Source organism: Cryptotermes secundus, unplaced genomic scaffold (genome assembly GCF_002891405.2).
Source record: "Cryptotermes secundus unplaced genomic scaffold, Csec_1.0 scaffold1250, whole genome shotgun sequence".
NCBI lineage: Eukaryota > Metazoa > Arthropoda > Insecta > Blattodea > Kalotermitidae > Cryptotermes > Cryptotermes secundus.
This window is the reverse complement of record NW_019731591.1, coordinates 20104-44590: the sequence shown is the minus strand read 5'-3', so window position 1 is coordinate 44590 and position 24487 is coordinate 20104. Positions and strand designations below refer to the sequence as shown.

At 37.8% G+C, this 24487-nt stretch overlaps 3 protein-coding genes and 1 long non-coding RNA gene across 7 annotated transcripts in view; 2 read left to right on the top strand and 2 right to left on the bottom strand.

Moving 5' to 3' along the window:
- LOC111867248 (vascular endothelial growth factor A-A) overlaps window positions 1-10211 on the top strand; it is a 68784-nt gene extending 58573 nt beyond the window's left edge. For both annotated transcript variants that reach the window (XM_033752609.1, XM_023856922.2), the window contains exons 2-7: window positions 2756-2870; window positions 6133-6168; window positions 6285-6469; window positions 6856-6966; window positions 8690-8874; window positions 9414-10211. In XM_033752609.1, the coding sequence (XP_033608500.1) occupies window positions 2831-2870; window positions 6133-6168; window positions 6285-6469; window positions 6856-6966; window positions 8690-8874; window positions 9414-9567 (711 nt within the window). In that variant the 5' untranslated portion in view covers window positions 2756-2830 and the 3' untranslated portion in view covers window positions 9568-10211. The remainder of the gene's footprint in view (window positions 1-2755; window positions 2871-6132; window positions 6169-6284; window positions 6470-6855; window positions 6967-8689; window positions 8875-9413) is intronic.
- LOC117282544 lies at window positions 5124-12688 on the bottom strand. Its single transcript, XR_004513314.1, has 3 exons — window positions 12223-12688; window positions 10775-10927; window positions 5124-5307 (listed from the first exon to the last, which is right to left on the bottom strand). It is a non-coding gene; the product is annotated as an uncharacterized LOC117282544 (long non-coding RNA).
- Window positions 12689-17672: 4984 nt separating this feature from the next.
- On the bottom strand, window positions 17673-24233 carry LOC111867250 (RING finger protein 141). 3 transcript variants are annotated; one of them, XM_023856925.2, is made up of 5 exons: window positions 24124-24233; window positions 23800-23962; window positions 22401-22572; window positions 19601-19902; window positions 17673-19040 (listed from the first exon to the last, which is right to left on the bottom strand). In XM_023856925.2, exons 2-5 carry the CDS (start codon window positions 23946-23948, stop codon window positions 18884-18886), a joined length of 780 nt encoding a protein of 259 aa, XP_023712693.1. In that variant the 5' UTR covers window positions 23949-23962; window positions 24124-24233; the 3' UTR covers window positions 17673-18883. The 3 variants fall into 3 exon arrangements, with proteins under 3 accessions (XP_023712693.1, XP_023712694.1, XP_023712692.1); XM_023856926.2 differs by having other exon boundaries at window positions 23800-23970; window positions 24124-24232; XM_023856924.2 differs by lacking the exon at window positions 24124-24233 and having other exon boundaries at window positions 23800-24117.
- Window positions 24234-24295: 62 nt separating this feature from the next.
- The window catches only part of LOC111867249 (NADH dehydrogenase [ubiquinone] 1 alpha subcomplex subunit 9, mitochondrial), a 10853-nt gene continuing 10661 nt past the window's right edge, over window positions 24296-24487 (top strand). Inside the window, exon 1 of the mRNA XM_023856923.2 lies at window positions 24296-24424. Within this exon, the coding sequence (XP_023712691.1) occupies window positions 24385-24424 (40 nt within the window). The 5' untranslated portion in view covers window positions 24296-24384. The remainder of the gene's footprint in view (window positions 24425-24487) is intronic.

Sequence of the window (24487 nt, the reverse complement as noted above, 5' to 3'; positions counted from 1 at the left end):
AGGGTGCTGAGGAGAACATTAGGACCTAATGAATGAATGAATGAATGAATGAATGGACTGAATACATAAGGTGTAGGCCTATGCCGGCCCTTTAACCGCCACCGTAAATATGTTAGGCACTGAGAGACAGAAACGGTCCATGGGCTGGTCGGCCGAGGTTCGATTCCTGTCAGGGCAAGAGATACTTCTCCACTGCGTCTAGAGCGGCTCTGGGGCCCACCCGTCCGCAATGGGTACTGGGGGTTCTTTCGCCGGGGGCAAAATGTTCGGGGCTTGCAGCTGACTACTCACTCCATCTAGTGCCGAGGTGATAAATATATACAAACAGAAGTTTGTTCGGAAAACAGGAATGGAAGGACCACTTGAGAGACTTGGGCGTTAATAATAATAAAATGGATGAGGGCGTGGACTGAGATCTATCTGATTCAAGAGAGGGCTGAGTGGTGGGATTTTGTGAACACGTTAATGAACATGTAGATTTCACAAGTTGCGGGAAATTTCTTGACCTACCGATCTACTGTGTTTCTCAATAAGAACTCTGCTCAGGTGATCAGTCGCCGAACCCAGTGATTGAAGTTAGCTCTTTCTCACGCACCCAAGAGAGCAGACGTCTTCCCCTCACCTGAGGACGGAAACAGATCCAATTTCCGAAACGTTGTATTCTCTAGTTTTTAAAATACCGAACGATGGACAAGTCCAAAAACCCAGTAATTCTGAGAACTTCTAATGTATGATATTCTATAATTAATGAAGAGAATTTGGAATGGACACACAGACAGACAAACCCGTGTCTATATTATACAGCAAGCATAATTCTCCTTATGGAGTGAGGAAAGCGGTCGGCATAACCAGTTATCTGGTAACAACTCAAACGGGAGTTCGTCATTGGATTACCTTGAGCTAGTTAAATCCAACCCAAAACATTAAAATCAATCTCCCTCAGATGACAAGGTTAAGCTGTCCCTGTGCTTAATTAATTAAGCCCTATGCCATGAAGACATATGAGTAGTCTTCCAGAGCTTACGAAACTCATTTTTTCCGTTCTTTATCAATAGAAACGAAAATTGCATACAAAATTCTGTTCCTGAAATCATCTACCGTTTTGCTTATCACTTGTCGGATTTTTACCGGTCCGGTTTCTCTTCGTTCGAGGAATCTGAGTAGGACTGTTTTTACAAGAATGGGCTGCCAGCTTGATGCTAAACCGCATTCCTGGAGGGAGCTGCTTTTCGTCACAGTTGCCCGCTTTTACATGAGCTTTCTTCCAGAACTTATGAGACTAATTTCCGTATTCTTCATCAAATATAGAAATGAGAATTACATACAAAATTTTAGCCTTAAAACTTGGAGATAGGGGACCACTTAGAAGACTTAGTCATTATGGGAGGATGATATTAAAATGGATCTTAATTGATTGTGGATTAGATTCATCTGGCTGAGGATAAGGAACAGTGAAGAGTTCTTGTGAGCACTGCAGTGAATCTTCAGGTTCTAAAAGGGGGGGGGGAATAGTTAGGCACTAGACGCTTCTTCATTAAGGAAGACAGCGCTCTGGAATTAGAGCACGCAGTACATACAGGCTCAACCCCAGTTCAGTCTCTGGCCCTGACACTCATACTACAATAAATTCTAGTTCAGTCCGTATGTATATAACACAGGCAAGAATGTAAGCTATAGACAGTCGACGCTAATTCTTCATGAAATACGTTTTGTAGTACAGGAACATACTCGTCTAGAGTAACGATGCCTTAAAGCGGAAGGTCCATGATGAGAGCGCTTCTGACGTAAGTCTTGTTCTTACAAGTCTAAAAATAATGTCACCCCTGACCAAACCAGTAGGCCTATCGCTCTAACTCATTCTTGAGGTGTTCTGTTCGAATTTCGGATGGAACATCAGCATTCCTAAGTGTAGATAATTATTGCCTCGTCTTCTTTTCTTAAGTAATATAAATAACCTGTTACTCATAACTTTTTCTATGTAGATTGTTGTCGACATTCTCTGTACCCATTTTGTTGCTATTTTGAACATATTTTCCCATATGTCTAAATAGTTCCTCTTTATATATATATTTTTTTTCCTGTTCTCCCCTCTTATTCCATTGTGTATTCTTGGGTAAATTTATGTTCATTCCATTGAAATTCCATGGTCCAATTTCACCTTTAAGTAGCATTTCCTTCACTCTGTCCATGAGGTTTTCCTTCACTTACATTTCTTTTAATTTCACAGTTTTGATTTCAGAATATTTTAACTGTTGATCTATTGACTTCCAAAATAAACTATGTTCACCATAAGAATTAGCGCTCTATATATCACTTTTAACATCAATATGATGTTTCTAATTAACTTGTCACAAGTGAAGACAACAGCACACGCTGCTACGGGGGGACAATGCACAAGCAGGGGCAAAATTACAGATTGCAAATGTAACAAAACGGGCTTACGAACAGAAAAACAGACTACTGCAATAAAACATCTGAAGGAAAGGAAACAGAAACAATGGGTGACGCCCCTTGAGAGGTGTAATAATAATTTTACAAAAATTTAAAGAAAAAAGAAATTTAATATATTTTATTTGATTTACATTAAGTGAACTACAGCGTGTGCTATTTTATCGCATACCAGTTAGACCACAACTATGACGGTTTGAATCGTGAAGCGTGCAGTTGCATATGTAATGAATGGATAATATTAGTTCAGTGTGGAAGTTTTAACATTAAGGCGCCTGAAGATGTTTGAATGTTTTTAACATTGCAGGTTCCTCTTGACCTCATCCAGTGCCTCAACAATATTGAAAATGTCACAGAGCTTGGTAATTGTATAAATACAAATATGGAGCCCAGCTATGCAGATCCAGCATATGAAATTGGAAGTAAGTACGTCATTGGAACTAAACCAGCAGAACCCCATAACAGTGAAACTACAGCAGGATTATTGAAAGGTTTTCATATCAAATGATTGTTTCCACCATGTTAAGTCATCACAGAAATATTCATTATGTGACTTTAGTCTGCTCTTGACAACAGAACAAAGAAAGCATGTATCCCCTGAGACAGCTTGCAGTTTGGTGGATCAGGATCAAGAGTGTATTTTCCTTTTCTGGTCCATTAACTTGTAATGCGAGTATTTAAGTTCAATATGATCTTGTTTTAATCCAATTAAATTACAAACTTTTTGGTACAAAACAGAAATTACAATAAGAAAAACACAGTTCTCAATTTGTATGAATTTACTGTAACTTCACAAAAACACAAACTTCTTTGCATCAGGTACATAAGTAAAGTGGAAAGATCAAGAAATTACTTTTTTGGTCATAGTGAAAGAAACTGCACAGATCGTGACACAGCTTACAGTTTTTTAAGATATTGCTATGCACTGTCTTATGTCTGTTAACAAAAATAATCTATATACTACAGAAACTGGCATTGTTATGATTGACAAAAAAACTTGTGGCTTGATCACCAGCTCAATCAACTCTATAACAAAACTTAGCTGTAATATTAGGAATCTATTTCTTTATGGAAAATAGTACTTCAAGTAGTACTTGAAACTACAAACATATATTATTTTGTTGTGTTGTGATGGCTTCCGATAAAGAAACACATACAGGATGCATTCACTGAAAATTAGGAATCTGTTTATATGCAAGGATTCACATTCCTGCCATCCTTACACTGAAGGCAAGGTCTTAAGTTACCATAACGATATAGTCATATGAACCCAGTGTATCGTACAGTGACTGCAACTGGTGGTTTATTAAATGTAAGCATTCTTAAGTGTGTGGAAACAACAAGCTTGGCTTCTTAAGTTTCTGTTTGCTTACATCACAGTTGATATATATTAATTTATTATGAACCTGGTGGTGAGCTTCATATTTTACTTCTGTCTTTCTCCAGTGCTCTATGTAAAGAAGTTATATATTAAAATCTCCCGCCATGTTAATCAAACTAAAGCATCAGAAGTATGGTGATGAACAAATAACAAAAACCAATCTTCATCAAAGTTAGTGGAATGTAATCCTAGCCATTAGGGCTGTTTATTGATTAAGTTACTATCAGAGCTTGATAAATATGATCACCGATACTGCAAGAATTAAAAATCAACCCTATAAAGCAAGGCTGCGCCATAGCTCAAGTGGTTAGTCGCTGGGGCAGGTTTTCTCCGAGTACTTCGGTTTCCCCTGCCAATCTTCATTCCACCAACTGCTCCACAATCACCTTCACCTATCAACTGGGGCTGGTACAATAGGCCAGAAGTGGCCACAGTACAAGGGACTTAGTCCAACCCCACTAGCAATAAAAAAACCCTACAAAGCAAAGTAACTAATTCAAACTCAAATCTGCAATTCAAAACAGTAATATTAATCAGAGGCACTTGTAGTAGTGGAATGGTATATGACAAGTAGGAGGGACCTACAGTCACAACACACGTCTTTCTACTTCATTTCATTTGATTAAATACTTCAGTAAGATTTACCCTGCACTGTGATATATCTTGGTACACCAGAAGCAAGATTTCAAAATTACCAGCTATTCCATCATCATGAAGACTAATGCAAGAGACTGTGATTGTGGCGCCATAGGCAATCCGCAATTTGCAAAAGCGATTCCATTTCACAGTATCTGCCACCTTCTTCATGTGTTCTGCTGCTTTATATGGCAATTTGATATGATGGAACTGTATGCTTCCACGAGTTACCACAAAGTGGATAACTTTGCTTTGTTTTGTCTTCGGAAGGCAATCTCCTTCATCTTCTTCATACCTGCATTGCTGTATTGTTCTGAGGCTACTGGGCTTTCACTGGAGTTTCAAACTGAGGCTGAAAAGGTTCAAAAGATTTGTATTTCTCAATTCTACTCCTCTCTAAAGGCATACTGTTGAGATTAAATTTGGACATTACATCAGTTTCCTTTGAACAAGCTGCTTGAACCATACAGCCTGAACTACCCAATGGCTTTACAAGGCCTTCATTTAAAACTGAATCTTCATGTAGCTTCTGATGTTACTACATTGTTCTCTTCATCCACTGATTCATCTAGTGTCTCCTTCTAGTGCTGAATGGTACGTGAAGGTTTTACTGACTTCAGGTTATGAACTGTTTCAGGAATGTCTGACTTCATAAACCAAATAACTGAATTCTTGCTGCTGATTCTATGCCCAAACCAATGTAATACAGCATCATCAGCAAGATATGCTTCTAACTGATCACAATGATTATCCAGCAAACTGCAAAATACTTCAGAAAAATTTATATCAGCCTGCTTTTCATTATCAGTACCCGCCATGGCAAAGTGAATATCTGTAAACATCTGAAACAAACAAAAACAGTTTTCTTATTACAATTGCTGATATTCAGGCACTAGAGTAAAGAAACTACCACCTCAATTGAGATATTTTAAGTGTACTACAGATAAGATGCTAGCAAAGACAAAATTCCCAGATAAAATCCCTAACAAATGTGGTAACACTTTTCACCGAAACCAAAATGATATACCATATTGGCTGAGGCTCATATATTTCAAGAGCAGACCTACATAGAATTTAGCTATTTACACATATAATAGCCACAATTTAGCAGTTACTAATTAACTATTTTGGATCAGTAGAAAGTCATGGATGACAAGTAGAAAATTATATACTGTGTTTCAGTACATGTACATTTGATTCTGAAGGGTTCTGATGATGGTGTATAATACTCAGATTACTGGGTTTTTGGACTTTGTCCACTGTCCAGTACTCTAGAAACTAGAAAACATAACGTTTTGGAAACTGGATCTGTTTCTGCCCTCAAGTGGGGGGGGGGGAGACACCTACTCTGTTGGGTCCCTTAGAAAGAGCTAAAATCAGTCATCAAGTGACTGAGGTTAGCTCTTTCTAAGGGACCTGTCAGCAATAGATAGGCACAATAACTGAACATCTAGAGAAATGATGAATTCAAAATCAAAATAAATGGATTTTAAAAATGAATGGCAACCAACTTCAAATTCCAATTTTTTTTACAAACCTAAGGCGGCTGTGAAAATATTGGAATGATGGCGTTTGATTATTTAGCACTGATGTACAAGAGTTCTTTATTAATGATTATAAAGAATAGTTAAAATCTCATACAGATCTCATTTTATATTTATTTTCAGATCGATTTGGTGGTGATGATGATAATGTTGACAGAAGTAAGTGCAACAGTTTTAATACCTTTCTCACAGTCTTTATTATTGCTGATTGCAAGAAAACTTGAACATTGTTAAATGAGGTGAATGAATTTGTAACATGTCATTTCATTGAACAGAAGCTGCAGTGATGCCAAAGTCAGCCACCTGTGCATTAGAGCTGGTTACAGTCCCTTTACAAGACTCAGATGATAAATCTGTGTTTTACTATCCACCTTGCACTCGTGTGGAGCGCTGTGGTGGGTGCTGTTCACATGACTTACTGAGCTGCCAACCAACAGTCACAGAACCTGTCACTTTCCAGGTACATAACATTATTTTATCTTTCACACTCAAATTTTCCTTTCAACATTGTAGGTAATTACTCCCCCTTCTTTCCTAACATGTAGGGTTTTCATGTTCCACCTTAATAGTGCATGTAATGTATTGCATTAATGTAACTGCATGGAACACAATCCCTCTTGATAAGCCTAGTTAATTAAGATTTTCCTTGCTTTTATGGAACCTGATGGTCCATTACGGAATTCATGAGAGTCTACCAGTCACCCCTCTCCTGAGCCAAATGAACCTGGTCCACACACTCACACTCTAGCTCTTAAAGAGCAATTTTATATTATTCTAACATCTATGCACAAGTTTTTGTTTTGGGCTGTGTGTAATGCAAACTGATCTGCAGCCTCCTTTTAACAGGTTATAGAGACAAAGTATGAAGGTGGGTCCAAACTCAGCTACAAAGGAAAAAAGTATGTTACTGTGGAGCAACATGTCAAATGTAGATGTGACTGCAAAGTCAAAGAGGAGGTAAGCCCAGACTACAATGCTTTTTATCTTCATACAGAAAATTCTGGATCTTGGCAGAGAACAATGAACTTGTACCAGTCAAAAAATTTAAAATGTTACTGTATTTGAAGAAAGCAGTCTTCTGAGATTTGGCACCGCGTATCTGTGGTGTTAACCGACGTTTCGGAGGAACGTATCGCCTCCATCTTCAGGGTAGAAGAAAAAATATATAAGAAATCTGCAAGCAAAGAGACAGTGAGAACCGGTAAAAGCAGACTGTTCTCACAGTCTCTTTGCTTGCAGATTTCTTATATATTTTTTCTTCTACCCTGAAGATGGAGGCGATACGTTCCTCCGAAACGTCGGTTAACACCACAGATACACAGTGCCAAATCCCAGAAGACTGCTTTCTTCATAGTCACCGCCGTGAAAGCCTCAAATCTTATATGTTAGTGTATTTATCCATTCTCACCCATTTATTTCTCGGTTTACTTGATGACATTCCATACATTGCACGGGTTAGTGGATAGATAAGCATTGTCTTGGAAGGGCTGAGGAAAATCAGTGTCATAGGATAATTGGTTCCCAAGTTAAAAATTATATCTGGAATGTCCCAAATATGAATGAGTGCCACGCACATTACAATGTTTTATATATCATACTGGGGCATGCATTAGCATAGCTGCTTGAGGCACTATGCTACAAGCTGGGAGGTCGCAGGATCAAATCCCAATGAGGTGAGTTCTTTCAATTTACCTAATCCTTCCTGCCGCACTATGGCCCTAGGGTCAACTCAGCCTCTAACAGAAATGAGTACCAGGCATATTCTTGGGGGTAAAGGGTGGCTGGTGTGTAAGGCTGACAACCTCACCGCCATATATGAGCCGACTGTCTAGAAAATGTGGGAACCTCAACATCTCACAACCCTATGGGCCTCCATGGCCTGTTACAGGGATACCTTTACATACTTACTTTTATATATAATACTGCTTACCTCAAATTCTGTACACTAGTCTTGTAACAACTGGTTATATTACAATAACTACAACAGCAAAATTCATCATGAAAGACTGAGACAAATGAGATGTGTGGCTAAGGATGCTCAATTGAGAAGTACAGGAGAGAGTCATTCATCTTAGCATCTCCCTCCAGAAACCAAAGAAACCCATCCTAGGAAAGCTGGTATCAAGTGAAATTTACCTCCCACATGTGAAGCAAACATGGTAACATCTATATCACTGTGTTCGGCCCTTCCCTTATGATAGCATAAATATATCTTGGCATTAAAACATCATAAAGGATTTTTGTTCCTGTGCAGGTGTCTGTTAAACCATTGTTCAAGAAATGTTTTTATTATTGTGTTGTTGTGGAAGCTAGATGTTTATCACCATTATCATAAAGTTCACCACTGCACCGTATCCTTAGCCATTTCAATTCAATTCATGTCCTCCCATTATGACTTGGTGTTTGAATTAGTCTCTTTTCAAGAGAATTTAAAAAATGTATATACACTTCTTGTTTCCTCATGCATTTTGAATGTTTACTTCACCTCCACCCTAATTATAGTGGGTACAAAATATAAAGTCCAGCACGGAATAATTTCCTTTTGTTGCTCTCAGAGTTCACTTATGTTTAAACAGTCTCTTCAGCACCAATATTTTCAATCTTTGCTCTTATCACAGACTGGAATATAAACTGTTGCCTCTATATAAAGCAATGGGCGTATATAAAAACTTATTTCCAGCACTGCACTGCTTTACAACGGTATGAAAAGAGTGAGTGCAGCTGCCTTTGTGTTAATATGGATGAGGAACAAAAATGTATAGCAGAAAATGACACGAAACTGTGGGACCCAAAGGAGTGTCTATGTGCCTGTCGGTACAGCAAAGAATGCAGTACTGGATTTTATTTTGACCAGAAAACATGCACGTAAGTATAGCAAATATTTTAGCATATGAAAAAAAAAAGTCTTTATGGAGTGATGAATGATTAATTTTACTGAACATGTTGACAACTTTTTAACAGACATTATTATGGGAAGATTTTGTGTTAAGAGCTGGGACAGCGTAGTTGGTATAGTGACTGGCTATGGACTGGATGACTGAGGGACTGGGAGTCCCAGTAGGGTCAACAATTTTCTCTTCTCCGTGTCATCCAGACCAGCTCGGGGGTCCACCCGATCTCCTATCTAATGGGTACCAGGGGTAAAGCGGTCAGGGCGTGAAGCTGACCTCTCACCTCCAGCTAGTGCCAAGGTCAAGAGAATGTGGATCTATACATCCACTTCTCCATACGACTTTATGGCATAGTGCTTAATTAGTTTAGCACAGGGACTTTACCTTACCTTATATGGAACTTTAGTTAAGAGTATTGGGTCCATAGAAAATTGTATGTTCACTGAGTGCTGCCTAAACACTTTCATGTGCATTAATGTATTATACTAGCATAAGTACGTTGATTTCTTACAGTTGTTCACCAGTGCCTATAATCAGACGTCAAAACAGTGACAGTCATAGGGAAATATACCGCAGATGGGGAGAGAATCCACGGTTTAATTACAAAGTGACACCACGGCCAATAGTACCATTGAATAATGTTACAAGAAAGGACGATGAAGCGTAATAAGCCTTTACTCATTATTATACTGAAGAAAATATAGAGCAAATGGACATTTCATCTTCAGCTTATGAGATTTAATGACATATGGGAAAACCATGATTGTCTTGTGCAGTAGTAAAAGACTGATGGTATAACCGCTTTCTAGCAGTAAAAACAGGAGCAGATTTAGACAAGGAGACCACTAGAGTATCACTTAGCATAGCACATGTTTCTGAATTTAATAAGCGGCTTGTACATTATAATAATAGCCACCTTTATATTTTGTTAGCTCTTGATGTAAATAAAACATCTGTGACAGAGGCTCCACCACGTCTAACAAGAGAGCAATCTGTCCTTGTAGTCGATTTATCATATGGTATCATGAAGAATGTCCCTGGTGTGTTTACTTTAAGTGAAGATATGAACATCATATACTCTGATACTGAATTCCGAATTGAAACATATTTGTATTTGTTCATAGCAGAATTATTATCTGCTTGTGATGGCACTTTCGGGCTTGTTACACTGAAATTACATTGTTAAGTGTTATATTTCAAAACACATGGTGTTACCCAAAATTTATACCTCAGTACTACGCTTGGTATGTAAATGATACCTGTGTTTAAAACTCTTTCTTTTGCATCATTAAATGCCACATGCTTCAGTTGCTTCAGGCATCTGCCACTAATATTTCTGGAATTAGTTCCTGAGAGCATATTATTTCTGTCGTTTACATTTGCTGGTATGAATTTCAAAATGTATAATAATTAAAAAGAAAGAAAGTGGGCACCACAATTCAAAACCTGGGAATTACATGTCTTCTGGGCACTAGCTCAGCCATTTCAATTTAGTTTATACCCTCAACAAGCTTGTTCTATATGATCACTTTCATATTATTATCCAACATAACCATCAATCTCCTCCTACTTTTATTCTTTTTCTTCAAATTGGATGTTGTTCCAAAAGGTTTCTCTACCAAAATTCTTTGTGAACTTTTTGTTTCCCTTTAGCCATGTTAACTGAAATGACTAGTAAATGGGAGTGATTACACTGGCAAGGCTGAGTGATTTAATTTCTGAAGTTAAAAACATATATCAGGGCAATTCTAATATTAAACAATCATGCATCCTAACCGAACTTTCCTAGATATGGAAACTATGTACGGGACTTGGTAACTCTAACATACCTATTTATCATATTTTAATAGTTTAGCTACTTAAATAATGCACACCTATAATTCACTGTTCACTGCTCTTCTTATACTCATGCTTCACATCTGCAAGATGACATTGAAGCTGCTTAATGTATTTAACAATATTCATATTGTATAAAAGTAGACTTCCATGGAGTTCAGCAATCTTTGATAAGCTCGTATTCAGTCTTTCTAGAATAATTCAAGGAACAGAATATCATAAACTTAAAATATAACATAGTAATTTCACATACACATAAAAATCAATATAACTCACACTGCTTACATTTTCTCAAAGCCATTTATAATCTGTAATCTCCACTATTATAGTATCAAGAGAAGGAGCTGTTAACATGGCTCTGTATGTTACAGATGACTTCCACTAAAATATATTTCTACTTCAAAGAGGTAACAATGCCCTGCCATAATTCATGCCTTAGACCGCTTGGCTACCATGACTGGCTGAAGTGTAAAGATTGCCCCCACAGATATGTAGGACAAACAGGATGCACATGTAGAACAAGGTATAACAAACACATTAGAGAAATTTGAAAAAATGGGCAAGTTCAACATTTGCCCAGCACACACTAGATATGCCACACAACTGCAATACCTTGGACCAAACCATGAAAATGTTACACATGGAAAGAAAAAGACAAATGCTAAACACATTAGAAAATTATTATACATATATATGGCAACCAAGCAAGGATTACAGTTGAATGAAGCATTGGCGGACACATATAATCCAATATTCGACATCTTAATAAGGACAGATTAAAATATACACAAAACCCAACCCATTCCAGAACTCTCCACCCCGTCCCCCTTCTCCTCCTACTAACGCCCTTTTCCCTCCCTCTCCCCCCCATCCCAGGACAGTAAGCCACAAGCCTTGAAACCCAACTGCAGCAGTATACTCGTATACTATGAAGCAAAAGTATACCACAGAATGCAACTCTTGTTCATAATGAAGCACTTCACAATCACACTGGATGCCTGTCAGGACTCCGGAACTATCTCAGCATGGATGCGGTGGTCCACGATAAGGTGTGTATTGAATATAATGGGAGACATTTTTTGCACTTATTATAAATGTACTCTTTCAGCTATAACCCACAAATACAGTGTTTTCAGACACATACTGATAGACATTTTTTTCTTGTTTTAGTACGTGGAACTCACGCCCAAATGTCAGCACCGTTCAGTCACATCCTGTAAATATCAGTCACGGTTCTGTTACTTGTTACAATTCTATGAAGTTCGTTTTATCAATGTTTAAAGCATGGTTATTGGCCATACACCACATATTCACGAGAATAAACATATCAATTAATAATTTCACAAAGTGTCAAAAATTAGCAAATTTACACGCTTGGGATTTTCTTACGACACTATAGTAAGGAATAACGTTACCACCACTGTATTTATAACATACTTCTGAAAAATTATTTTAACTATTAAATGTGTTTCAAACATAACCTTACCAAAATTCTGTGAGAGTTCAGAAATATCGTATTCTCTGCATACGCGTCCTTTCTTGCTAACTGGGGAGCTACTCATTTTGACTGCATGCACTTCATGACAACCAATTTTACATGAATAATTAATACTTAAAAACTTGACACAACTGTATTATTGAAGATATACGGATTACAAGTCTTAATTCCGAATAATTATATAACATAAACATTACTTATACTCTTCACATTTTCAAACGCAAACAGAATTCAACGTCACAGGGATCACAGGGCTGCCAACGCTACCACCAGGATGGTTGAATCTGATATAGGAGAAGAGACACGTGCGGAACTACCGCCATCTCTACGCATCCCCCTAGAACTAGAGAGTCTGGAATGTCAAGAACCAATCACAATACACCTATCGCAACGAGTCGAATCGCAAATGCACCAATCATAATCATAGTAATCAGGAATTACCGGTTTTCACGGTCTCTTCGCTTGTAGATTTCTTATATTTTTCCTTCTACCCTGAAGATGGAGGCGGTACGTTCCTCCGAAACGTCGGTTAACACCACATATACATGGTGCCAAATCCCAGAAGACTGCTTTCTTTATATTGGAGGTGTTCGGGCCCGTTTGGGCCGTTCGCTGACCGGTTCTGACAGAAACATAAACTACGTGAAATGTGAGGGAAGTATCTTCGCATTGATTGAGAAATATCTGACACTCGCGTGCTATATTCTCCTTGGATATGGATGCAGCTTTGTAATCAGAGTCTGATATACCAGTAAGAAATCTGAGCGCTGCTGGCCTAAAACATCTAGAATCATGCAGGGATAGCTTTAGAAATCTAAAGATACTAACAGTATATATACAAGAAACAATCCTATATGTAAAAAAAAAAGTGTAACTGCACAGTGAATGAACAAATACATACATATAACACAAGAAATAATAAAGACTATCATAATATATGGGCACAACTTAGAACTTTATAATAGTAATCCTTCAGTAGATGGCTGTATCTTTTACAACAAATTGCCTAACAACATAAAAGAAATACAAAACAAAAATCAGTTCCCAAGGAAATCGAAGAACTTACTTATTCAGAGTTGCCATTACTCAACGGAGGACTATTTGAACGATGAATTCTCGAATATTGGCTACTGATATAAGCAGAAGTATATAATGTATAAAATTTTTGTATATCTTATATAATTTTTTAGTATTAAGAGTGTTGTAATTTAATAATGTATATTAGTTTAAAGACTTTTCCTATATCATTGTATCATAATCTACAGGATTAATAATAGAATGAATGAATGTTTTGATAATCTGTCATCCTTTAACCTTGTCTGTATTTTTGTAGATAATGCCAGTGTACTATATTATATGAGTTATTTATTTAACCCAAATTTATGTCTGAAAACTGTAAATTAAATATGTGAATGCCACTTTTAAGAGTATAATTTTACATGTTAGATTGATGTTAAGAAAATTACTACTAATATATTGAGGGAGGAAAAAGTGCAATTTCCATTCCTTTCTACATAATTTATAACCATAAGTTTAAAAAGGTAGTGTATTTCGCACCTTGTTCATTAATTTTATTTTGCATAAGTGGTCAGTGATCTAGTCCGCACTTCCAGTCTATGATGTGGTATCTCCTGCAGTCTGAATTGCATGGCTTAAAACGGCAGTTTTTGTTTGGGGAATGGTAACCCTCTGTTTGGTAAATATTATGGTGGAAGCCATGCACGGCCAGATGCATGAATAAATATCTAAGATTACAGTTTGGCTTTTTCCAGTCTGTTAATCACAGCTTCCATGGAGTAGAATTTGAAACACATTTCATTCTCCTTCTTTTGTCTGTATAGTAGTATTAGTCTGTCTCCTGTGTTGGTGCATGGCAGAAGCAGCTTGTGTCATAGATCTTCTCTCAGTAGACCTTCATTTGTGAGGACACATACTAGTTGCACAAAGGGGTGTACCATGAAACTCTTGAGGGCCTTAACTCCTTCTAGAATTTTTAGGCTGTTTTCTCCAAGCTGCTCTCATAGATGTGTAAGTAAAGTAAAGTAAAGTAAAGGTATCCCCATAACAGGCCGTGGAGGCCCATAAGGTTGTGAGATGTTGAGGTTCCCACATTTTCTAGACAATCGGCTCATAGATGGCGGTAAGGTTGTCAGCCCTACATGCCAGCTGCCCTTTACCCCCAAGAATATTCCTGGTACTCATTACTGTTAGAGACTGAGTCAACCCCAGTGCCATAGTGTGGCTTGAAGGATTAGGGCAATTGAAAAAATCCAATGACCTCATCAGGATTCGATCCTGCAACCTTCCGGCTTGTAGCATAGTGCCCCAACTCATATGTGTGGGTTTGTAAACCAGAAACAAGCATAATAATTTGTATGGAATCTGGAAAGGGGGGGGGGGGAGAGTCAGGATGGTCCAGTGAATAAAGTGCACTGGCTGCTGGCTGGATGACTGGGGTTGTTCCCAATAGGAATGGGTTTCTCTCTCAGCCCTAAAAGTGCACAGGTTCTGGAGCTGATCAGTTCATTATGCAATGGGTGCTGTGACAGCTGTGTTCTGGAAGTGAGCTATCAAAGTGTGAAACTGACACCATCCCCCACCCAGTTGCAAGGTGTTGGATTGTATGCCCCCACATGTCTTCACTGGGTGTAGCTTAAGCAGTGTGGCAACTCTGACTTCATCTGCAGCCAAGAGCTATGTCATATTATTCAGTATTGCATGATAAAGTTTCATTTGCTTGAATATTTTTTAGTTAAAATATTTCTGTAATGGCAGAAGTTTTTCAGATTTGTGAACTGATCGAGTGGTACTGACAAACTCTGTGGTCTAGTGGTCAGAGTTCCTGGGTTCGATTCCCAGGGCTACCAGATTTTATGAGAAGTAGTGGGTCTGGAATGGGGTCCACTCAGCCTCGTGAGCATAATTGAGGAGCTACTTGAATGAAAAAGTGGCAGCCTTGATCTAGAAAACTGAGATTAACGGCCATGGGGATGTTGTGCTGACCACGCGACACTCTGTATCTGCAAAAGTTGGCACTAACTTTGCTGACAAGCAGCACTTTCTCAGTCAGTATAGTTCGCTTGTGGACTAAGACCACGGAGTTTCTGTTGAGTGGTGTGAATATTTTGTCTCTATTAATGGCAGAAAATGTAAATTATGCCCATGAACTGCATCATATAGGATAATTCTAACAATGGTGTACCTTAGTTTATTGTGCTCACTAAATAAGAAAGAAGTGCTCACTTTTGACTAACAAAACCAATAATATAATAGTGTAATAAAATTATCTGCAGCCTACACAATGCAAGGACAAAGATTCATGTCATCTACTGAACTTGTGCCTTATGGTGAGTTCTATAAACTTGGGAACATTACGGCTAAATGTTTAGATTTACATTTCATACATTTTACTAGTGCTCATAGCCACATCCTTAGTATTATGCTAGGTACCTCATAATGTGTGTGGATGGTCATAGGAGGATTTATGTTCTTGATTCTTGTAGTGTGAAGCTCAGAAAATGTATGACATACTAAAACTTCATTTAATAGTTAACTGAATATGTGTTATGTAACCTTTGCTTAATATTTTGATTCTCCATGATTTATTTTATCCGTCTTCTAGTGCATACATTTATTTATCCCCTCTTTTCATTCTCACTACATGTTTCGGCATCAATGTGCCATCTTCAGGTGCTGATCCAATCCATGACAAACTAATTCATTGCACGAATTCACGAATTAAGCAACATCTACACAGAACAACATAACAACACCCCACCAAGTACCCCCACCACAACTACGCCCACAACATCATAACTCACTCAAAACGAAGACAGCACACACACACATACCCAGCAGGTCCAGCAGTATAACACACGCAGTCACAGGAGCGAGACGCAACACAGAGCACAGTGAGTATTAAACATTAAAATCATAATACCACAAGTAATAGATAGGCTGCAGAACGCGGTATTAATGAATAACAAATTCATGTTACAGATACATGATAGTGAAAGAGAGAGTGCTCCAACAGAGGATGATAGACATGACTCGCGTAATGAAACACGACGTAGGAAAGAAATATGCTGTACAATTTTAGTATTTTAACACTTGACATTTGTCAGTATATATGATAAATATATATTTTAGTTATTTTAGTATGTAAAGACAAGGCATGCAATGAATTAGTTTGTCGTGGATTGGATCAGCACCTGAAGATGGCACATTGATGCCGAAACATGTAGTGAGAGTGAAAAGAGGGGATAAATAAATGTATGCACTAGAAGACGGATAAAATAAATCATGGACTTAAATCAGTGCAACAGGACGCTAAAATATAACATTTTGATTCTCATCACAGAAACATAAGCTGAATGACCCAATGTAATGATGAGTGATAGGATGTTACCCCATGACTAACCAGAACAGTTAAGCCAGCTTGCTTTAGAATCAGTAGACAGTGAGAAAGAAATAAATGTAGATTCTCCAGAATGAGGAAGGTTACTCCAGACGATTTGATAAATGCTGTTGCAAAGGCCAGTCAAAGTTCACAGTAATCTGAATGACCACCAGTTATTTCATTTCCCTAGAACCATATAGAAAAGAAGTATTTAAAGGCAGTAGCACTGAATGTTCCACTTCTGCAAGAACCAATTTTAATGTGCTGGGACATGTGGCTGTGTGCCGCGAGTTATACCAAACATTTAGAAACAGAAATGTTGTGAATACATTTTATCTCAAAAGTGCAGCATCGACTCAGATTGCCAAAGATGTACTAAAAACGCAGAACTAGAAACTAATCTTTAGAATATATCTGCTCACTTCTCTCATCTTCGATCCACCATTTCCTTACTGAAGGCAAGCAATAGCAACACTACTTTGTATCAATCATTAAGTATATTAAAAACCACGGTTTCTAAATTGAATTCAGTTTCTAGAAGATTTTGTGAAGTAGTAAAGGAAAAAGTAAACAGCATTGTTTAAAAAAGCCCACGATATTAACAAATTTGTGAAATTTCAGAAAGTTTAGCCAGTAAACGTACTTAACTGACAAATAAAACATTACTAACAGTGGAGCAAATAGTGGCTTTTGTACACGTGCCCTTAAGTTCCTGTGAGGTGGAAAGAAGCTTTTCCCGCTGTAAGGACATCTTACAAGACAATAGGAGGGGACTAACTATGGAAAGCCTAAAACATTTAGAAATTATGAACTGCAAGAGAAGAGAAGTTGAAAGCTTTGAGAGCGAAATGTGAGTACCATTGTTTTCTTATAACCTGTAATGAAAAAATGTTGGCTTTGTTGCATGATTTGTATAGTACAGCTTAAAGGCAGTAGCACTGAATGTACCACTTCTGCGAGAACCAATTTTAATCACTCAGTGATTACATAAAATTAACTTAAATGTTGATTTGTTGGTCTTAAAATAATGTAAAATCAATTTTAATATTTGGAATGAACTTTTTATTAGCATATTTGGAAGTTATTCATACATAAAGCATACATATTTAAGGGATTATTAGGGCATAAAAACCAGTCCCTATATATAACTTAGGAACAGTGGAACATATCTTTATCACAGTTATATGTACATATGGTTTATTTAATGATGCTATCAGTAACTTGACTATATAACATCATATAATAGGGTGATTAGTAAATAATGAATCAAAATCAATGTGCAAGCAAGGACTCATGCCCTAATGTGAGGAGGTACTACCTACAGCAATTCCTGGAGGAACTGAGAAAATCTCAATCAGGATTCTGGATTCTGGGCTGGTATTTGGATGTGGGACTTCGTGAATATGATGCATGTTACCCACTTAACTGTGATATAGTGTCACACTTTGTGACTTATATCTAGAATAGAACTGTAGAAATTATCAATGAGGGTAATATTAGAACTCTTGAGTTTTCACTGTGAACCCAGGAACCCAAACAAACTCCTGAATGAATCATTAATTCAAAGATTCTCTTCACTGGCAATTTAACCCAATAGAAAGAACTCATGTTCTCATGTGTTCCTTTCCATCTTCACTACTGCATCTTGTGCATACACTGAAGGAGGGCCTTCAACACCATCTTAGATTATAAAACAGTAACATCAAAACTTTCTTGCAAAATAACAAAATACTACAACCCAAAACAGGTCATAAATGGTGTGTATGCAAACTAAAGTATACATATATCCTTTTAATCTTGTTAGCTTTATAGTTCAGGAAATCTTAATTTTGGGACTATACAATATTTATGTTCTTCAGTCAACTGCAAGTTCATTATTCCAGATTGTAAAATCTAAAACACATATACACTGGCAACAGAAGACAGCATAAACTTGAAAGTCACGAAAAGTGTCAGATTACAGTCTTCTGGGAGGTGATGCTGTGCAATCTGGTGGATATGTACCAACATTCTGGAGGAATGTACTGACTCCATCACCTGCCCTGAATATGAAGACAGTAGGTTCATCCAAAATGTTGGTATGTATCTACCAAATTACAAAGTATCACATCCAAGGAGACAGTAAGTTTCATATACACCACTGTGAGAATCTCAAATCAAACACTAACTACTCTTCTACTGTCAATGAATTCTACACAATTACCAATGCAGACAGTTAGACATCCTGGAGTTTCAGTTATATATAACATGCTATGTTGGAGTTGCAGCTGATGAAGCTAGATCCATTAGAGAACAGAAGATCTCTTCACTTATCTCGTGTGAGCCTGGGACTTCAGATATTACCCATGTATCATCTGTGCTGTCTAAGGTCTCACGGCAGATAGGACATGTCTTGTTGTTCACATTCCTGTGGACATCAATTTACACTTCTGTACACAGAATGGGGACAGTTACAAGAATGTGTTATTGGAGAGTTCCTGGACTGATTAAAAAAAGAAATGCTGGCTTAACTTACTCAATTTTGGCTGCTATCTCCTTCAAAATAGTCTCCTTGGGTTTTAAACCAGGAACCTCTCATACAAATCAGAAGCATTACCTCTTGTGCCACCTTGCTCAGTCCCATTGTCCCTCTATGTGGCATTTAAATTCTGACTTAACAAATTAAGCATGTACTTGAAGAGTTCTATCTTCAGGGATGTAATGCCATGTCTGCTGAAAGTCAATAGACTTTTGTAGGAACATGTTGCCTCAATCTTTCTGCCTGCCTCATGCTGGTCTCTTGCTTGGATTATTCTTTGACCCTGAAGATGGAGCTGACATGCTCCTCTGAAACATTGGTTGACTACATGGCATTATATCCCAGAAGCTAGTACTCTTCATAACCTCAGATCCTACTAAGCATGCACTTAACTGAGGTCATTAAATACACAGATATACTGGCTTAATAGCTGTTTCATGAGGACTCACCACTGTTCTATGCATGGCATACAGTAGCTGTGAGCACATGGAAGCATCACATCTGGTTTCCTCTCCAGACAAATGCAGCATTCATTGAGTCGCTCGCCAGCCCCACTGCAGCATCCTGTTGAACTGTCAACTTCCTCCAGCAGCATGCTAGCTGTCAGCAGCTTTTTGTCCATTGTTACTGGCAAAGAGCTGTCCCCTGTACTGCTGCTGGCTGACACTTCGCTACTGGAGGAATTTGAAGTGTTTTCCAAATGTGAACTCTGTTGTGCAGCTGCTAGCTGACACTGTAATGTCCTGAACACCTGCAAACATAAACAGTAAAATTCTATTTTATACATCTGTTCAAATAAAGCAAATTATTGGAGTTCAACAGAATTTCTTGCCTGTTCATCCATGATGAGCGAAAAATTAAGACTCATAAATGGAAAAATCTTTAACTCAACTCTCATTTTTTATTTCTTCAAAATACAGAACAATAAATCTATAAGCATTAAATAATATAAGGAACAGTATGCCTATTTTATGTTATGTCTCTTCTGCAATGACAAAGTAGTGTAGCATCCTGGATGGTTACAGGAAGCAAAACTCTGTATTTTATGTAACTTTTATATGTACAGATCTATGCAATGCAAAAGGACATTGCAATATAACTTTATATGTAACCTTTCATGGTTGTGTATCATTGTACTGGGTAGAGAAATGTAGTTATGTGGCATAGCATTGAGTTATCACATTTTGTTGGTAACTTTTAGCATCCAGGAATCATAGGGACAGCACACCTGCATGATTTTATATCAGAGGTGCAGTGACAGATGAATATTTCTTGAGGGTAATGGCTTGGAAATGAACCTCAGATTCGGCAACTGCATCCCATGCTGTCCGACTGCCACCTAGAATTATGATGGAATTTATAGTTTGTAACAAGGTATACAGGTCGTGGGAACAGATGCACAGTACCAATCTCTTCTGTGTGGGGGACCCTAATAGACCCAGCGGTGGGCTTCAAAGGGAGGACGTCTTTAATAAATTCCATAGAGGCAGTCTACCTCAGACTGCTCTTCAAAGGAGACTTAGAAATCTCAACTGTGCTCTTGGTCTGGCCTACACAACCAGTCTGTAACTTGTCTGCTTATTTCATATCAATAAATTTCTATATCATCTGGCTGAAGTACTGTCATGAGCTTTCACTATTCAATGGCGCTCACCCAGTTTCTGAATACTGATCATGGACAGCTTGACTTGGTATAGGAACAGAAGAAACTATAAAGCTACTGCTTGGCTACATCTAACATCTTCCCGCAACTTAGAAAGGATCCAAACCCCTGGAACACAGGATATGACAGGCTGGCATGGAACGGTCACAACAGTATAGGTGCAATATGCCTTGTGGAGAAACATCTGGTGAGTAAACTTTTGTCAGATTAATGAACTAAGCTTCATAGACCCTTGTAGGTCTTCAAATATCACAGTTGAGTGGTTGGCATGTGTAATTCTTATATATAAATCCATTGGTTCCATTCTTGATCAGAAACCTGCAATCTTGGGAGACATTCTTCAGTTTTCTTTTTCCTCATCTTTCATAATCATCATCCCATCTGACACTAATATAATCTATAAAACTAGGAACATATAATTCACTACAGTAAGAATAGAAAATTAGAGGTCACTTGGATCTATATGTATGGAATATTCTGCTGTACTGAAAGATATAATCTAAGGTCTACATACATTAGATAGGCATTCATATTTTGGTTGGTATGATTTCTTGCCATTTTACCAAAAAAATCAAATAAATGTAATCAAATCTGATCTATAACACAACATACAGGCTTGCTGCTTGATTCATGCTGATTTCTTGCTTGGCTTACTCTTCAACCATGAAGATGGAAGTGACATGATCTCCTGAAACATTAGCCGACTTTCACCTAACTACAGGGATTACATCCTAGATGATGGGATTCTTCTACAAATGCTTTTTATTCTATACACTATCACAGGTTATTCCTCTGTTCCTGATTTACCGAATTCACATATTCAAAGGGCAAAGTAAATATCCCTCTTAAAGAATGTAAAGTGCATGAAATTAGTAGCAACCTCAGCAAGAGACGAAGATAGCTGGTAGGCCTAATGCCCCAGCCACTTTTCTCTTAGAGAAAGAAATCCCAATACCCACTGGATAGGAGGCAAGACCAATACAGATGAGGTCAGCCCTGTCCAACGCGGCACCCGCGGGCACNCCCGCACCTCCATAGGCATCAGTGAATTGTGCCCGAGTACATAAGAACGTTGGACAGCACTGGATGAGGCAGAGAGGAGAAAAATGTCTGACCCTGCTGGGAACTCAGTTAAGATTTCCTGGTCATCCAATCCATGGCTTAGACACTGTACTGGCTGAACTATGCAAAACAGTGCTTAAAACTTCAGCCAACCAAAAAAAAAAAAATAGCGACAACATCCTGCTTTCTGCTTCATGCATGCTACTGTCCACCCCAAACATGTGACCAGGCTTCTGAACTTTCATAGCTGTCTCAGAACATGTCAACTTAATTTGATGGAAAGTCAGTCATATTCAAATCTTCATTTGTACTGTTTATCACAGGTTCAGCTCCAAGTTACTGGGAGGGACTTTCACTAAAAATTCATGCACTTGGGTAACCATGTAATCATGTAATCATGAGCAAAGAACACTAACTTACATTGTCAAAGCTCCTTCCTGTAAAAGCAGTGATTTGACTATGGGGAATGTGAGAATGAGTAAAATAATGGGTTCGTATATCATAAGTACATATATTTAATTTACCCTCAGAAATTCGCTGAGGTTCAGAAGTCTGTATGTATCAATTTTCTTCGTAATCGGATCCACTTTAACACACGCAATTCTCACTGTTCCTTTCCAGAGCAAAGATGAATCAGTACCTTTCTTCACTGCAAAAACAAGTCGTCTTCCATTGTTGTCCACGCACTGCTTTGACCTGGGAAGAGAAGTAGAAGACTTAAGACGGATAAACACCATGCACAGTAAGAATCTCTCAAATGTTTATGAGGCAAAGCACTCTTTTCCTTTCTTTCACATACACATACCCCTGCACCACTGTGTCCTGTCTGTTATGATTTGGTTCACGTTACTTGTTCAGACATTTAACTCATTAATACATTCCCTGCAACATTTTAACATACTCACTTCAGAAAGAACACCTAGGTGGAAAGGTAGGTGAAAACAGAAGAGATACTGTGTCCTAGCACGGTGCCATTCTCAACAATTATCCCATCAGCAAACCTGCATGCTAAATAAATTACAGTAACCAACCAACTGACTTTATGAAAGTTACTGGGATTCAACAAGTGGGCTCCACAAGGAACTCACAATAGCACAACATATGTAAATAGAATTTAGAAAACAGATATAGGTGCTCATTTCTCACTGTTCAAACTATGTTGACAGAAAGCTGGTATGGGAAAGGAAAAAAAATAATGTAGATAGCATGATACATCATAATTATATTGGACATTACCCAATGTATGAAACATATTGAAAACATAAATGTCAGGAATTGGTTCTGTTTCAGTCTACAGAAAATTGTGAGGATTAATGTCTTATGGTATTTGATGCTATGTGGCCCAGTAGATGTTTACTGAATGACTTGGACTGACAGTAACAAAGAACTACTAAGATTACATCCATCACATGCCAGAAGACACTAATCTTCATAGTAACCACCTTAAGAACCTCAAATTTCTGGCGATTAGCTGTAAGTAATTTCATTAGGTTATCTAGTTGCTAGGTAGATGTTTACCAAAGACCTGAACGGACAATGGTAAAGAACTACTAGACTACATAATACACAGAAATCAATATTCAAAGGAGTGGAATCAAATTATAAATGTCACCTTTGAAAGAAAGATGCAAAACTGGTCACAATGTGGTAGAAATTACATCTCGTAAATGTCTTAATTAAATTCTACTCATAGGACAATTTTGTTATGGGGACATGAAAGTGCAGACATTAACCACTGAATTTCTCTGAAAATTCTTATGTTTCAAGACTGACTGGACCAAGTGCTAATTTTACCACATAATTTTATTATGCTTACTGCTGACTTAAGTAAACGTGCCTGCGTTGAAGACTTCATGAAACGCTGTTTATATTTCCTCAAATGTGCTAGTGAAAACAATGCATCTCTAAAATGTATAAACTTACAATGTGTTCAGCTTTGCAAGACTTGACTGGAAATCCTCATACGTCAGGCCAGCTATGTCGGAAAAAAGTCTAGCATGTCGACAAATATCTTCTTGTATACTTTCTACCGTTTCTGGGATTACGTTATCTGAACTTTCCGCTTGTCCCATTCTTCCCGGAGCACCTGCAAGACTTAATGTAAAATCAGAACACCCTAAGTGTAATTTTCTGACGTATTCGCCATATTTAATGCGATGTTCAACGCAACAAATCTACAGTATTAGATCGTATAAATGTAACACATCCACACCCCGCACTTGACAACCACGACCCCCATCCCTTTACCTTACTGTCAATCAACTGCGTCAACTGAAAGCATTGAAAGATTGATAAAATTTGTAACATAAACTGCAATCACCGTCATCTAATGTTAAATACTGAAATCTCGAATAATAATCAGGCATGCCAACGTAACAGTTTTGATGTATCCCTATGCTGTTCAATAGTTCAATAGTGAACCAACATTTTTGCGATATTCATAGTGCCTCCACATCTGTGCTAGTCATAGATTGGTTCTGTAATCCCTGAATTATTTGTGATGTAAAAATGGCGGCTGTGGTATTGCAGTGTACTTTACAAGCTGCAAGTGAGTATTCGCATTGCACGTTTGTATGTTATTCGAATGTAAAGAGCATGAATAGAAATTGGG

Excerpts from the sequence above, each read along its gene's own strand:
- LOC111867250 (XM_023856925.2), bottom strand. The coding sequence starts at position 23,948 with ATGGGACAAGCGGAAAGTTCAGATAACGTAATCCCAGAAACGGTAGAA. Across the intron at positions 22,573-23,799 it reads CTTGCAAAGCTGAACACATT|GTCAAAGCAGTGCGTGGACA; the intron begins GTAAGTTTATAC and ends TTCTCTTCCCAG. Across the intron at positions 19,903-22,400 it reads ACCTCAGCGAATTTCTGAGG|GTGTTCAGGACATTACAGTG; the intron begins GTAAATTAAATA and ends TTATGTTTGCAG.